Genomic DNA, 17397 nt, shown 5'->3' on the forward strand with positions numbered 1-17397 from the left:
TTCTCTGCTCATTATATTCATAAATCCCCCAATCTCCTCCATACAGCAGTGAAGAAAATTATTACAATTTCGACTCATTCTGCGACCCCCACAACCCCATTACCTTTCTTCCTCCAAATCCCCTCTGCTCCTTCGTTCCCCCCTTTATCCTCTCTACCACCCCTGAGACACAATACACATCTACAAGTACACAGTCACACACACATTCGTACATAGGGAAAGGGTACACATAGATGTGAACACACACACACACACACACACACACACACACGCACACACACACACACACACACACGCACACACACTTACTTCTCTGGTTTGTGTTGGGGGTTATCAGTTTGACACAGGGCACTGTGATTATGTATTTTCTGTGCTCCAGTCAGAGGGAGGAGATAAGGGGCCGGCAGACTACAGCAAAGCCAGACACCACTCATCCTACATGGGGAGGGAGCAGTGGAGTGCTGGGTGTGGAGGTGACAGTGGGTGAAGACCTGCATCTTAACCTTTTTGTGTTTCACCACTTTAAAACCTCTTTTCCAGCCTGTGTACATGGCAATTTGTTAAAAAAAAAAAAAAAAGGCAAAAAAAAAAAAAAAGAGCAATAAATAACAATATTTTTCTTGTTATTCATCGGCTGTGAAACCAAATTTGAACTCAGGATGTTGCAAGTACATACTGCTCCACTAAGCCACCGGGATTGATAGAACATATGATTCTGGTTATGAAATTAAATAGCTTCCCTGTCATAAACCAGACTGTTTTATTTGCTCATAAACACACAAAAAGAATGAGGTACTGCCCACAGTCCAATTCTGTCAAATTTAGAGAGCATTTATCAAAGGTCCAGACTTTTTTTGGAGAAGAACAACAAAACCACTGGAGCGGCACAGCTGAATTAATCTACAAAGCCCCAAATTAGGACCAGAAACATCCAAGTTCTGCACATCAGAGAGACAACACATAGCCATTACAGTCTCCAAATATACCTCTTTTCATCTCTGACACATTTTTCAACAGTCTCTCCATTTGTTATGTCTTTGGCCTCCTCTGTTTCTCCCAAGGGTGGGAACTTTCACACACACAAAAAAGGCATTTTGAGGCCCACAGTGTCTTAGGGCAGTGATAGGCTGATGTATAAGGAGGGGCATTGTGGGTAGGCATGACAAGCAAAGGGAAGCCATCAGTGGGACATCTAAGGCTGGAGGAATGAAGGCTCTCTGGCACCCAGAGCTGCTCTCAAACACTAGCTCTCTGATAGAGCCGACCTTGGACTTAATCACTACCAGAAGAAAAGAGCACCACTTGACAGGAAGATGGAGAGACAGAGGGAGAGTGTGTGTGTGTGTGTGTGTGTGTGTGTGTGTGTGTGTGTGTGTGTGTGTGTGTGTGTGTGAGTGAGAGAGAGAGAGAAAGAGAGAGAGAGAAAGAGAGAGAGAGAGACAAAAAGACAAAAACACATGGACCACAAGAATAAAAGAGAGAGAAAAATAGAGATACATACAGAGGATGACAGTGACTAAACTCAGAAAGAGATTGGACAGTGAAAGAGACTCAACAGGTAAATGGTAACAAAACTGTGCAAAGAGTTGGATAATGACTGCTGCTGGCTTTGAAAAAAATAAAAAAAATAAAAGTGCAGCAACAACAAAGTGTGACCAAAGCTGCACGAGAGGGGACAGCACGGAAATACTGTATGTTCTCCACTTCTGAAATACAAATAAATGCATTTCATCAAGGCACCAAACACACACAAACACACACACACACACACACACACACACACACACATCTGAAGAATGAGGGTTACACTCACACTGGCTGATTGAAACCTTCCATCCTTTTTAATAACGCCCAGCTCCTAGACACACGCGAACAAACACATACACACACTAAAATCTATTGTGCTTCCACCTCTGTGGCCTGTCACCGGCTTGACTCAAGGGTGAACCTTCTGAAAGTGAATTAGGAAAATTATTCATCTCATACAAACACACACATATACAGTATATATAAGAGTTCTTCCATTGGCTGCTGAGGGAGGGCAACCAAATCACGCTGAGAACTCTGGGACACCCACAAAGCCTCCATCCCACAGCGCTCTGTATCCATTACACAGCCTTACGATGTGACAAGCCTCATCAATAAAAATATCATTATAATGTCAAGAGCTTAGTGCCAGATTCATTCCAAAAACCGACCATAAATAAAAATGTACATTATATCCCTGGCAAAGCAACACAAAAGACCACATCAGGCGAGCATTTGCTCTTCAAATCATCACAGTTTTTGTTCTGGCATTTGAAGCTGTATGTAATGCTTGATGCCCAAGGAGTAAGGAGTGTGTTGGAAAGCTTGTTTTCGATTAGCAGGCTTTACACCCTCAGCCAGCAGAAATCTTGATTTTGCCTTTCAGCTGCTAACAAGATGATGATTTATCAAACGGCGCCCAGCTACAAATATTGAGTTGTGTTGCACACCACAGAGGAACCGCGCGGCTCCCGTAGGACTGAAACACTGCAAAACCATTAGACGAGCATAAAAGCCACAGCTTTACAGTTCCTCTACAGACCATCTGCATTGAACTCATCACCATGGGTGGCCCAGTTCAACCATCGGCTCACTTGATTAAGAAAATACGATTTCAATTGATCTCCTCAAACCGTAATATGTGAGGAGTCGGTATAAAAAAGACTATCAACCTGAAATGAGTGTGTCATATGAGAGAAGTTAATAAAAGTAATGGATTTTCCCTTTTTTCTGGATGATAGCTAGGTTGCAAGTGAGGGGGCCGGGAAGATTATCAGAGAGAGAGAGACAAATCGAGGAAGAAAAGAAGTGGGAGGGAGTGTGTGATAATCAAACAAGAGAGGAGCTCTGCAGTCCTGGAATTGCATGCAGGTCCACGGAGTCATCAGAAATGCAACGATTCTAAACGCGAGAATATGATTTTCAATCGACACTGGATGGGACCAAGTGGGAATGAATGAGAGGAGGAATCAACTGCTAAACGAGATAATTACTGTCAGAGATTGTAGAGAGACAGAGAGAGAGAGAGAGAGGCAGGAGAGAGATGGAGGACAGAAAGAGATGAATCACAGACATGATGGCTATGACAGGAACAAAGAGAGAGATGGTCTGACTCTAAATCTGTACAGACAGGCTGTGGTCAGAGTGTTATCCCTGAAACATTTCCATCGCATCATGATTCATAAATTACCATCACACCGGTGCCAGAAACATCAACTACCCTCAAAAAAAAAAAATTAGGGGTATTTTTAAGTGGTTATTTTGATTTGATCTTGTCATCACCCCTTCACCGTACTTTAGCAGTTGATGTAAAAATTAATCTTCATGCAAATCTGATTTGGACAGAAAGAAAAACCATAATTAAATTTGGGATTTCCAAAAATGCTCCGTTAGTTAAAGATGGCTACAGTATTTTCGAAGCCAATATAGCTATTTAATCAAATAAAAATATATCACATGATTAGATTTTTTTACATAAACTCAAACATTTTTTTTATCCTTTGGAAAGAAACTTCAGACATATTTTTCTGACATCCAGTGGTTTAACTTTTTGCAGTGATGTAGAAGTTTACTACAGGGTGTGTCAGTCCACTGTGGCCTCACAGCTGTGTGTGGTTACAGATGCAACACAGTACATCTCTCACCACACACACAAACGCACACACATCAGTGATTCTGGGTGTGCTCAGAGGTAAAAACAGACCTGGAACCTGGAACGAGTGAGAGCAGTGAATCGCTGTCTTTTCGCCTGGTGTTAAGTTACTCTTTCAGAGTCTTTCAGAAAGACCTGTCACCAAGATATTTACTGAATCGGACACTTTGCAGTCGAAAAATGAACTTGCACCATCACTGCTCAGACAAACTATGTAATGGTGACACCTGATATATAATTTTGTCCTTTCTGTGCTCCAGTTTTATTGGTACTTATTGCCAGACATACGAACTGATACAAATTCAGCGGCTATAAACTAATCAGGCAAATTCTCATAACCTTGATGAAAAATTATGTGAAAAAAAAAGTTCAGTTGAGACAAAACTGCATCTTTAAAAAAAAACATAAATATTATCAGAATTATGAACTTGCTCATCTGAGCTCCTAAAATTTCACCTTGGTTAATACTGTAATAAATAATAATGAGGTGTGCTAGACTGTGCGTGTGGGCGGATGTGTATGCGTCCACCTCCAGGTATGCTAATGCTGTTATGACTGGCTGGCTTCATTACTGTCTGTCTACAACACCATGGCCAAGGTCAGTGGAAGCTGCAGAGATGATAGGGGGCCAAAAGAATGAGCACAAATTAATCTGCTGTTTAATCTAATAATGCAGCATGGCATCGGGTGTCTAAGTCCTATTAACACAACTGTAATTGCATTTGAGGAGGAATGGGCGCAAGCAGGTCCACAAGGGTACGTTCACACTCGCATGTGCACCTAAGTACATCAAACCCAAATCAAATTGTATTTCACAAGCACCCATAGGTGCGGACATACCATACTCTCTCTCTCACACACACACACACACACACACACACACACACACTCATAAAGTCTAGATGGACGTCATGTTAAGAGAAATAAATGAGGAGAAAAACTAGGTGCAGTATTTCAATTGAAGCTATCACCAAGTGAGTGCATGTGTGTCCATGTTTATATGGCATGGAACATCTTTAAACACGGAGCCCTGCTCATTAGCATGGTAATATCCAAACAGCAGGGTGAAGTCAGAACAGCAGCGTATTATTAGGATTCATCTCATTAGGCTTTCATGAGATTTAAAAGTTAAGACAAAATAACTTCAGAACTAAGTCTGAGATAAAAAACACAGCGAGGTCCTGAGTTTACTCTCCAAAAGTTAAATTTCCCCCCTGGAGACAATGCATGGCCTGCAGCAACATGGAGAGCTGGCCTGCAGTAACAGGATTAAACAAAAAAAAACTTAGTCACACTAAAACTTCTGTTGGCATTTACTGATGCAAGTAATTACTTCAAAAAGGTTAAGCTGTTGACTGAAATTAACCTTCTTTCAACTGTGCTGCAGGAAGTGCGCTATCTTCGATTTTACTGTAAGTAAACACACAACTTGAGTTCCTACAACAGGTCGCGGCTGAGGATTAAAGGTAAACTATCATAATGCAAATCAAAAGATTTTTGCATGGTACTTACCGCAGTAAGGTGGATGACTCCCTGAGAGGTCACAGGGCATCCCATGAAGCCAACGAACTGCAGCTCAGGACAATGCTCTGCAACAGCCTGCACAGACCGATCAGTGACCTGGACATCAGGATAGAATAGAATAGAATAGAATAGAATAGAATAGAATAGAATAGAATAGAAAGGGGAACAGAGAGATTACATTGGTTTCATTCATTTACTTTTCAACAGTTGAATATGTTTCATTCATTTCCATTTCCAGGATCAAGATAAGACATTCATGGTGGAAAGACATGAAGTGGACTTCATGTAAGAGTAAGAGTATTTCTCAAAGCTAGTATGTGCAGACAGGTGCTGTCAAATTCAAGCCAAATCGTCCACTCCATCTGTGCAGAGGGTCAGGCGTGTTTTGTGTTCGAGGAACAGCAGAGGAAAGGAGTGAGAGAAGGAGGATCACAGAAGGAGAGGAGGAGGAGGACAACGGGCAAAACAGCTAAAAGTGTGCGCCTGCCAAGCAGCGTGGGCGTCGACTTATGATGGATGGACTGCTCCCCATCATTCACCCAGCCGTCTACTAACAGCTCCTAATGGATCAGAGATCAATAGGGAAGCAGGACATTTCCACCAGCTTCCACTGTAGTCATCAATAGGGGTATTGATAGCTACTTCACCTCCCTCGCCACACTCAACACTGCAACAATATGTGGGAGATTGTTTGTCCTCTCTGTAGGCTTGCTCAGTGCTTCCTCAAACTCTTCATCAATCACAAAGGCAAAATAAGATGAGAAGAGGGAAGAGGGGAGAGAGAGAATTGGCTCTAGACTGTGATTAACTGGGAAAAGAACAAAAAACAAACATCAAAGAACATTAGAGAACAAAAATCACTTTTTTTAAGTATCGCTGTCTAGATTTTCAGTGTGTCTTTATGAAACAAGTGAGGCAAAAATATGTTTAAAAACATGCAAAAGCATGTCAGGTAGTGATGGATACGTACAAACACACAAACGTTTCCTTATCAGCCTAAACATATTTGAAAAAAGTGCTCTTAGACTGAAATCTAATTCTGACATGTTTGGAATAGCAAATGAAAAGTATGTCTGAATTTTGATGTTTAATATGAAAAACTGAGACCAGAAATTTGGAAGAAACACTTAATACGCCTGGAGCTTAGCATAATACACTGGCATAGTTAGTTCTTTTCTCAGACAAATTTACATTATATTTGAAATACATCAAATTTCAGTGCAGTTTTTGAGAGGTAGAAAAGGTGAAGGGAACTCAGTATATTGAATTTGAAATTACACACGCATTAGTTGTGTTGATGGCCTTACCATCAACTTCTGGAAATGTCATCAGCGGCTCCTCGGATTAATAAAGACTGAGCCAAAGGAACACTAGGGAAAAGCATTTCCTTATTCAATCTAATGCAAAACGCAAAAATGATGATTCTGGTCAGTCTGACAATTCTTAGTCATAATGCGGGAAGGTTTCCAAACACTACATCAACCACTGCTTCTCCCGAGGCACTGTCTTTACTGCACGATTGACAAGATAATTAATTGGCCAGTTAGACTGCAAAGAGTGGCGATTTGCCGATGGAGCTGCCGTATTGAGTCGTGCAACAATAGAAATGTTGCACAGCTACAGATAGGAGGTGATTGCAGAAAGAAGCATCGTCAAAACTGTAATGGCTGCCAATCCAATGTTTTATAATCTATGATCTGGGCTTTTCAAACTTGTACATAAGGGGTTTGGAAATTGTAAATTCTCTATTAAAAGTTGTCAGGTTTAAAACTTTAAAGACTGAACACTCGTTTTTCTGAGTGATGTGATTTCATACACAGACAGGAAAGAAAGGATAGAGGGGGCAGGACATTTAAGTTTTGACTAGTCAGTACATATGCACGCCTCTATCTTGTTGCGTTTGCTGTCAATCTCACCTGTTGCGTCTGCCCTAGCTGGCTCTCCCACAGCAGCATGTTGGCTGCTGTCCCCCTCCTCCTCCTCCTCCTCCTCCTCTCCTCCTCTCCTCATTAACTACAGCTATCCCTTCCTGACCCTCTCTCGCTACTTCAGCGGCCACAGCAGCACTGGTTGTAGCCTGGAAATATAACAAATTAATTGGGATAGCTAATCACACTGGTCAGACTTCAGCTTTCCCCACGTGTGTTGATTAAGTTTCTAGACACTCTGCTTTGCTAATACCTCTGGTCCAGACTGTCTCTGCACCTCCTCCGTATGAGCCCCTTTTGAGGCTGAAAATATTTTTTTTTCAGTATTCATGTGGATTGAGGTAGCAAACATTCAGCATCAGAGTTAAAGGATTAACATTAATGTTATCCACTTGCACAAGCAGTCGACACTGACTTGCAGCTATGTACAGTCGTCTTCTCTGAAAGGAAAAGCAAACAGCAAGCTGTTCACAGACGGGTGCATTGTCAATGTGTGTTTGTGAGAGAGAGAGAGAGAGAGAGAGAGAGAGAGAGAGAGAGAGAGAGAGAGAGAGAGAGAGAGAGAGAGAGAGGTGTTTTGACTGCAAAATTTTCTCATGAACAGTGGGGGGGTGGGGGGTATCAGATGACAAGTTATGTAAATATGTATAAATTGTATTGTCAGGGATATAAGTCAGGAAGTAAAGTGTCCTATTTGATCCTACTTAAAGGTCAACCGTAGACCTTAGCATAGGCCCCCATCTGTACCCTTTGACTCACCCCCGACCACCACCTGACGGCGCGCCTGTGAGTGCATCTCTGTTGCATGGCACTATGCTTAAGCCTGGCCCTTTTGGCGCTCTGTCCAGTAACGCTGATTAAACCACGAAGTCTTGCACTTTACTGATCACTATACTTTACCATATACCCTTCATTCTAACCCTTCAACTTAATCACACCTCTGTCACTCGAAGTTTGCCTCTCCCTCTCTTACTACCCGTCTCCCCTTTCCAGGGCTACCTTAAAGGTTACTCGGTCGAGGCTGAGGAAGATGGAAAACCCAGAGAAACGGCAAGGGGAAAGGGAGGTCACAAAAAGAAAGAATAAGGTGTCCATTTATCTTTCACCAAGTCACATACAGTGTGGCTTATCTGGGTAAAACACCTCCGATAACTCAAGTGAAGTTCAAAAGTATGTCTTTCACCTTATCGGAAAGGAGCCAAAGTGCTTGTAAAGTGCAAAATGCTTCATAAAAGAACGTGACTGCAGAGGATTTCCAGTCACAGGTGAGGAATAGTTCAAGAAATAAGTTTAGAGGTTAAAATTTAACAACGAACAAAATGATTAGGAAAGATGTCGGCAAACATAGTTTTATACCCTTTGACACGAAAGGTGTATCTACCTGCCCTAATTGACATGTGTCCTCAATATCAAGCCGTTCATTATATAATCTCTTAAACATCAGTAAACTAATGCTGAAGCGGGCTGTCAACTAGGCCGGGGTGATACAGAGGAAATAGCGACTTGTCAGTAAAGTATCAGCATAAAAATAAATAAAACTTATCACCCATAACAGAACTGTACATGCACAGTTGTGTGTACATGGTGTAGCACTTTACTATACTTATATATACTATACTACTATAGAACACACTATATAGAACACAGCTTCTTGAGAGCAATCAATAACTGGATGCACCTTAAAATTCTGCACCTCAGGTTTGGACCCACCATACCAGCAATCACCACGTGCTGCAGTCAGAAAAGATTAACTGAAGGTGAGTCAGCGCTCCCACTCATAGACACTGATGCATATGGAACCTGATCTGCAGGGCCAGGTGGAGACACGGGGGAGACTAGAGCGGAGATGTCTTTTTGAGTATAAAACTTGAAAATAAAAAAGTAAAAAAAGACCCCAGAAGGACCAGCCTGAGCTGAGCAGCTGGCAGGTGAAGTGAGCTGGCCAGAGCTCCCCCAACACAGCCTCTGCCAAAAAACCATCAAGGAAAACATTTTCAGGTTGACTACCAGCAAAATCAAAACGCTACACACCGCCGTGATCCTTAAATCACAATCATCTGCGAGAGAAGAGCACGAATCACAGCAGAGGCCACCTCCAGACTTTCTTTCATACCAGTGTTTGTGCTCCAAGAGCGTGTGGGTGCAGTTCAGTGTGTGTGTGTGTGTGTGTGTGTGTGTGTGTGTGTGTATGAAAGCAGAAGAGACAAAAAGAAAGAGAGCAGGTTACACAAGGTAACTCTCAGCAGGTGAGAAGGGAGACAGAAGAGAAAAAAAGTAAAATCCCAGCAGAGCAGAACAAGCCAGGAGGGCATGTACCATATCAGATTAAGCCTGTGTATATGTGTGTGTGTGTGTGTGTGTGTGTGTGTGTGTGTGTGTGTGTGTGAGTGAGAGAGTAAGACCATATGGGTTTGTAGCTAAGATTTGTCTCCAACCCACAAACACAAAAACCCGTCCCAAATTTCTCTTTGCTTCCCCCTCTTCCCCCTCAACCTTTCATGGACTTTGATTTAAAAACATGAAAAGAGCCATGGCAGAGCTTTGGAGAAGAAGTGGCTAGCCAAGAGAGGCCTTAAAGCCTTTTAGAAGGGATCTGGTTTAATGGTCTCTGGGTGAAGGAGGTAAGGAAAGCAGAAAAAAAAAAAAAAAATAGTGGGCTGGAATGGTGGAAATGCTGCAGTCATAAAGATAGCCTTTGTGTGTGTGTGTGTGTGTGTGTGTGTGTGTGTGTGTGTGTGTGTGTGTTTTAAAGAGCTGGAAGGTAATTGTTGAGAGTGCTGTGCTAGCAAAAAGGGGTAGTGCTATATGTGAGTGTGTGGTTTTCGTCTGGCGGCCTGTTCTTACAAAACGCTGGGGCAGCACCCAGGGGCCACTTCTCATCCAATAAGGGCATTTAAGCTTGTCAATATCGTCTATCATACGACTCATTTGACTCCATCAAACACACAGGCAAAAGAGATGGAAACCCAGGAAGACCAGAGCGGATTGCAGTTCATGCCTTTCATCCCTCCCTCCCACTGAAGTTCTACATTCCTCCATTATTTAAAACAAGCCGATTCTCAGCAACAAAAACAACACAGCAAGAATACTTCCTCCCGTTTGTCCTGTCTTTTATTTTTTCCTTTATGCATATTTCACAAACACACACACACAAGTAAAGTCAGTTTAGGGAGTGTGTGGAAGGCAGACGCACTTATCTATGTTTGAAACTCTGACAACGATACACAATCACGCATACACACCCACAAAATAAAATAAAAAAACGGATAGATCCCACACACATACATAATAAAAAAATACACTTAGTTGCCAGGAAAAGGTAAAAGGTAGCAGAAGTTAAAACTTGTTCTCTCATCGCCAGCTGGAGCTAGACCGGCGATCCAGCTGTGCCTGGAAGGTGACAAGCCAGAAAACTCAGAGACAGAGAAAAGAAACACATGCAGAGTTGTGTTTTACTGTTTGCCAGCGACTGCACAACTGTCACTCAAACAAGAGTTGGCAGCATCAGTATGGATTCACCAAACATTCAACAACATGGAGAATTTTGTCATCTGGACCATGGAAAGGATGCTGCAAAGATCATTTATCATGATCACAATCATCATCCTTTTATAGTTATTTATTCATTTATTTCTACATTTGAACAGCTTTTTTTTTCCTTCTTTCTCACACTTAGCAGGCAGTCAAACCAGAGACAGCCCTGCTTTAAAACAATGTCATGTCCCTGCTGAGTCAGTTACTGCTGGGACAATGAAATGAAAGGTTCGTGGGTTTGGGGGCAGAGAATCTACCAAAATCGGATGTGCATAAATTAATTTTGAAAAAAGATCAAATGGGACAGCTGAGAGCAGCCAGACCCAACCCAAAGATAACCTAAGCACAGCCGCTGTGAAAAAGAGCAGCGATATAATAACTCAGGTCCCCTGTACCTGAAGACATCTAGTTTGAAGTCTTATCAGGCACCAAAGCACTGCACAGGAGTTTGTAATACTATGAGACAGGATTTAACAACTCTGGAAAGTTATCACCGTGGCAATCATGTGCTTGAATGTTTTTGATTGACCGAACGCAGAACCTCTTCCTGGAAGATGTTGCATAGCAATTTTGCGTTTATTTGCCGAAGCTCCCTGCCAACGCAGTGGTGTTTTATTTCATGCAGTACTGTTGTGTGTCTGAACGCAGACTTTTTGAAAGCTCTCCGTCAACGAAATCATTTCACTGATTTCCAATATTACCCATAAATAAGGACACCAACTGCAGGCCTGCAAGGTACAAATTTAAGCAGGACAATTTTCATCAAAGTTCTGTCTTTCCAAGGTAATTATTTTCTCCATAAATACTCTCTTCTGGGTGACACTGCAGTGGCTTCATCACAGTCTTGTAATACACACACACACACATACCAAACTTTGTCTCTTTTTAAAGAGCTCAGATGGGCTGTATTGACGCGAAGGACTGGTGATCTGGCAAAAATCTAAATTAATACTTATCATCCTCTGTAAGATCTGATGCCTGGAGACAAAAGCAACACAGAAAGTCATAAAGTTTTACTACGGCGAGGGAGAGTCTCTTTACTGTGCTGTCTCCGTTCTGATGAGCAGTCTCTGTTCGCTAAGTGCAGGGCGGGTTCGCTTGGAGCTGTGCATGTGTATTGATCTGCAACTAAAGCTTTAGCAAAAGCTGGTTCACATTTAGGTCTACAGAGAAACAAAGATATGTGCATGCTTTTTTTATTTTCACATACAGACATGAAAACCTCCACACAGGCATACAGGAAGACACATGCAGCACACACCCAGGCCAAGTACACAGTTGAGTCTAGACAGATGTGAGGTTCCTGGTCTCCAGCTATCCAGTGTGATGTTTTCCTTGGCTAAACAGTGGGACTAGTCATATTTATGAGATGTGATGAGACAGGAACACAGGATGGATCACAGTGAGAGACAAGGGAGAAGGAGAGGGAGGGGGAGGGGGAGGAGGGGGTGACGGGGAATGAGAGATTTGCAATCTTTTTATGTTAACATAATGTAGCTTCTAGTCTGCAGTGTATTGCTTTGGCAAGCTTGACTGCTTCTTTCATGCCTGTAAATCCTGTCTGAATATGGATGTGACAGACAGGCAGTGAGAAAGATGGAGAGGTGGTGTGACAGGCCAAACAAGCCATGAGTGTGTGTCTGTGCGCGTGTGTCTCTGTGTGAAGGTGTGTATGTGTGTGTGGGTGTGCAGGGGAGTACGTGAATATGAGAGCAATCTGATCTTATTAGAGGCCTGACGGGATGAGGAGCTTTGATGAGAGCTCTGAATCACCACCATCTAATCAATCAGTCTAATTAACCAAGCTTTATGAACACTGGGCCGAGCTGAGAAAGAATCCGCCGACACACAGATTAATAATGATTACTGAATACACTACAACACATTCTATTAACAATCCATCTTCTTGCCTATCCAGTAGCTTTGCATGCGAAGTTGCAAGAACTGCTCTGAAACGTAATAGAGGTTCTTCTGTCTCCATCACGTCTTCAAAGTAAATGAAATGATATTCTCAAGAATTCATTTTTATTTAATGAACCGTAAACCTCTCAAAGTGACTCAGTGTGTTGTTTTCATTATATAGTGGTGCTACATTCATGTCCAAATGGGTCTGCAATCTTAATTTAATATGCAGACATGGCGGACACGATTAAACCCCTCAGTGGTAGACGGTTTAAATGCTCAGTCAGAAGTCATTTTTGTTTACGCTCAAACTTAAGGTGAAGACAGGACAGGCTGCTGTTTGACGCCCACTCATGCCCTCACAGAAGAGTCTCAATGTGGAAGTCAGGTCACAACAGAAGGATAGGCTGTGTGTGTGTGTGTGTGTGTGTGTGTGTGTGTGTGTGTTGTCAAGTCCTCACACTAAGCAGACCTTTAACCACCACCAGGGGTCTTCATGTTTGTGTGGTGTTGATGTGATCTGCTGCTGGGCAACACCGGGCATCAACTGTCAGCAATGACATAAACACTCCCTGACCACTTGACTACCCATGATGCCGTGCTGCGGACAGTCGGTTTCTTGTTTGCGTAAACGAAAAGCATCTGTGTGTCTTTCTCTGTCTCTTTCCCTCTCTCTCTCTCTCTGAGGGTTTAGTGTAAGTAGCCAACACATCTGCCACTCTCTCACCGTCTTCTTCCCTTTCTTAACCTCTGTCCTGCTCATTATTTTGAGCTGGAAAACTGTTGGCGAATCACAGCACGGTCAAAAGGTCAGCGTGTGATACAAAGAACGCAGGCGGCCACGCTCTCACACTATTAATACAGACAAGCAGCTCACTGGGGACAAGCACAGGCAAATCAAGTGAGTGTTATTTAGTGACAGAGATGAGTCAAGTGGTGTCTTTTTTTCAAACAATAACTTTCCTTTAAAGAAACAGTGTCATAGTTTTAGTTTTGTGTTAAGTAAAATTTTGAGGGAATTGTCACTGGAACGATCTGTTGACCAACAGAAAAATAATCACCAAATCAAACCACCAAACATTTGCAGCTTCTACCATGTTGGTCGCACAAAATGATCAATTTTGATATGTTACCTTGGGCTAGAAGAAAATGTCCTCTTTTTCCCTCTTTTTTCTGACATTTTATGCAAAAAACGATTAATTGTTAATGTAAATAACCATTAGTCATAGCGCTAATTGTAATGTTTGACAAAAGGTTGACATTTAAAATGGAAAGTGATTGTATCTGGGGACACTGGTGGTGCAGTCAAATATGCTTTAAACAGACAATTAATCCCCAACAATTTTGATAATTGTTATGTCATTTATGAGACCAAAATGCCAAATAGTTTTCAGCTTTTCAATGTGTTGAATTATTGCACTTCTCTGTTTTGTCAATGAAGTATCTTTTTTTTAGCCTGTTGATGAGCAAAACAAGATATTTGTTTGTGCTCTGGGAAGTTCTTAGGAGCATTTTTCACTATTTTCTTACATTTTATAGCATGAACAATTCATTAAAAATATTAATCAGCACACTAATCGACAATAGGAATACATAACTGTTACTTGCAGCCCTTGTATAAATGTGTACTAAAGCAAAGTAATGAGTTCCGGTCTGCCTTAGTAGGAGTATGTTCATCCACTTTCACCAACTACCACCTAGCCCGACATTCTTCACATCTCTCCACTGTACAAAAAGGGCCATAAAGTTATTTGAAAAGCACACTGTATATTTTTCAAAAATCGAAGCCGGCTCTGAAAGATGACTAAGTTTGAAAAATGAAACTCCCGGGATCAATAGGTCCACTTTTCTCCAGCTGTGGCCATCTCAGACACACTTGGGGGGGGCAAAAAAAAAATCCATGAAAAACTTGCCCTATGCTTTTCACATATCTCACAAAAAAAGTAAATGCTACCTACTTAGCAGAAATAATTCCGTAGCCTGAACAAAGAAAGCATTTTATGCATTTTTATCGGAGATCGATTAATGTGCTATCTCCACATATCCACAGCACACACCTCTGTCTCGCTTTCTCACACAAACTTGTCAAGCCATCTTGTCTTGCTCTATCGATGTCAGCAGCCTTGATGATGCCAGGGAGGACTGAAATCTGCATGGGTGATCGCCAAAGTGATTGATCGCCTCACTTGTCTGCACGCTCCACTCTCAACTGAAAATTACCTGTCATTTATTCAGTGGCTTAAGCCCTCAGTTCCCTCAAGAGTTTCATACACTGTCTTTTATCATGAAGTGGCTGTGTGCACATGTAATTGTACATATGTGTGTTTGTGGTGGCAGGGGGTGAGTGTTGGCTTCCGGAGACCCCTACATAGCATGAGATGAAGAAGAGGTTTTGTTCCTCTGCCTCCTTCCCCTTAGGATCAATAGTGCTTTGTTGCATGTCAGACGGAAATCAGAAGCTACTGTGGAGGAAGCCAGAAGACATACTTTACTCCTTTAAATGCAGTCATTACACCACATTGTCAAAACCCTCCAATGGTTCTCTTGAGGTTTCAAATCCCAGTGTGTTCTTTTCCCAAGCAACATATCAATGGCTCTTTGTTGCATGTCAGACAGAAATCAGAAGCTACTGTGGAGGGAGCCAAAAGACACATTTTACTCCTTTAAATGCAAAGTGGTAGCTGTCATTTCACCACATTGTCAAAGCCCTCGAACACCTCTCTTGAGTTTTTTAAAATCCCAGTGTGTTCTTTTCGCGAGCACATATTCACTGAAGGGCTCATCCTCAGTGTCAACTTGCCATACTAGTTCAATGGCTCTGTGCTTTATAGTGAGAGGCCTCGGGCTGATTTGTGCTATAGAGCAATGAAAAGTGAAGGCTAAATTTCATCACTGTGATGGTCCACGTTTCCACATAACGTCATCTCTGAAAGCAAAAAGTTCTGCAGTATTTACAGTATAATAATAGTTCAGCCTGTAGAAGAAGCACAAACAGGTTGTACTCAATAACCATGTTGCAAAATAACTGCAAAATACACCATTTCAAACTCCCTATTCTTTTTACCCTCTTTTGGGGAAGCCAGAAAAAATGCATTATTGGAAATGCTACTTCTAAACCCATTCACTCTGCCTAGAGCAAGCCATCAATTTTCTAACTTGCCCTTCAGCTTGTGTTGCTGAACAACACAATGTACAGACACACACACGGACACACACACACAGAGAAAAGCATTTGCATACACTCGTCAACTGCTAAAAGCTGGACTTTTGAAGATGGTGAATTTGTGTTTTTAGCATATCACATTGGAAAGAGCGACTACATAAGGATTGACATTTCTAATGTTTGATTTGGAATGTAAACTAAAAAGGAAATCTATGTCAGAAAGGCCCTGGTTTTAAAAGAAAAATGGTAATGTACAAACTCTTTCACTAAATCAGTTAGTTTCTCTCTGTTATCTTTCACGTGGGATTTGAAAATTTAAGTCAACAGCAATGGGAACAGCAGTTGAGTGCTTCAACACTTTACACTTGTCTGTTCAGCAATTTAACTTCAAGATAAATATTGAAGTTTCTAACTACGCTTGTTGATGAGTATCTTTAAATACAAATTAGTATCCTGATTTTACTAATATTTGGGATACAACATGTACATGAACCACAGAGAAGCCTTGTTATTCATATTCCTGTTTTAATGCTTCAAATATTATCCAGATTTCAGATCATCTGTGTCAGTGCAGGGTTTTTTTCTTTGACCGCTCCAAATCCAGCAAATCTGTCATTTCTGTACCGATTGAGTTTAACAATTAAAATCAGTTTGGTTTCTGACTGCCTGGGCTCTGCAGCAGATACCCCTCTCCTGGACTTAGCTTCTCCATCTCATAGTAAGTAATGGAAATGAGAGCAGCAATAAAACTAATCATTACCATTCTCACGTTCTCTTTTATTTGAGCTTTTCTTTTTTTTAATTCACATTGTTAATCATAATCTTTTGTGACGCAGAGTAAAGTAATTTGAGTTGAGGACACACTTGCAGACATGGCAGAGGATGAGCAGAAGTAACGCAGGTAAGGTATTTACATGTCACAGTATCCCACTCCAGCCGGCATATACAGGTTTCTCAAAACAGAAGTGAAGGCATATCCAGATTTCTTAAAGTAGCATATGGTGTTTAGATGGACATAACAAAATCCGAATACTCCAAAAACCCAAACGTAACAGGGAGACTTGTGTGCACGTAAATGCTATGATAGAGAAATACAACACCAATGTCTCCCATGTGCTTTTATCACAAAAAACTGGAACCCACCAGGAGAGTTTCTGAACCTCTTAACCCTTTTCTGTTCCCCTTAGTAACTGCACAGGACGATCTATCAGGTCGGACCTGAAATTGACTTTTAACACTTTGAGCTTTACTTAGATCAGTTTTATGTCTTAAACTAATGATGAAAAATGGGACTTAAAGAGGCCAATTTGACCATGGACCTGGACCAGAATGACAGGCTGCTGTGGTGGCGCACCCATCGATGCCTGGCGTTACAGCTATGGCTCATATTGGATTGTTCTGTTCAGCAGTCTATGGAGGGTGCTGCCGCCTCTTCCTCTTATCGACACAGTACTAAAGGTATGGAATGGGAGCTGGCAGCGGCTGAGAGAATCACAGGACCAGCAACAAACAACTTCAATGCTCTCTCTCTCTCTCTCTCTCTCTCTCTCTCTCTCTCTCTCTCTCTCTCTCTCTCTGGGAAACAGAGGTTTTTTCAGAACCTTTCAGTTTCTTTGAGATGACATTGATCTCGTTGGTGGATCTTTGATGTTAATCCTCGCTAAATA

At 41.8% G+C, this 17397-nt stretch overlaps 1 protein-coding gene across 1 annotated transcript in view; it reads right to left on the reverse strand.

Annotated features, from left to right (window-relative positions):
• Positions 1-17397, reverse strand: part of fbxl17 (F-box and leucine-rich repeat protein 17) — a 211796-nt gene that overhangs the window by 133462 nt on the left and 60937 nt on the right. The window contains exon 7 of the mRNA XM_023394265.2: positions 5192-5299. Within this exon, the coding sequence (XP_023250033.1) occupies positions 5192-5299 (108 nt within the window). The remainder of the gene's footprint in view (positions 1-5191; positions 5300-17397) is intronic.

Source organism: Seriola lalandi, unplaced genomic scaffold, assembly GCF_002814215.2.
Source record: "Seriola lalandi dorsalis isolate HSWRI2012SDOR001 ecotype SW California unplaced genomic scaffold, Sedor1 jcf7180002054946, whole genome shotgun sequence".
Lineage (NCBI taxonomy): Eukaryota > Metazoa > Chordata > Actinopteri > Carangiformes > Carangidae > Seriola > Seriola lalandi.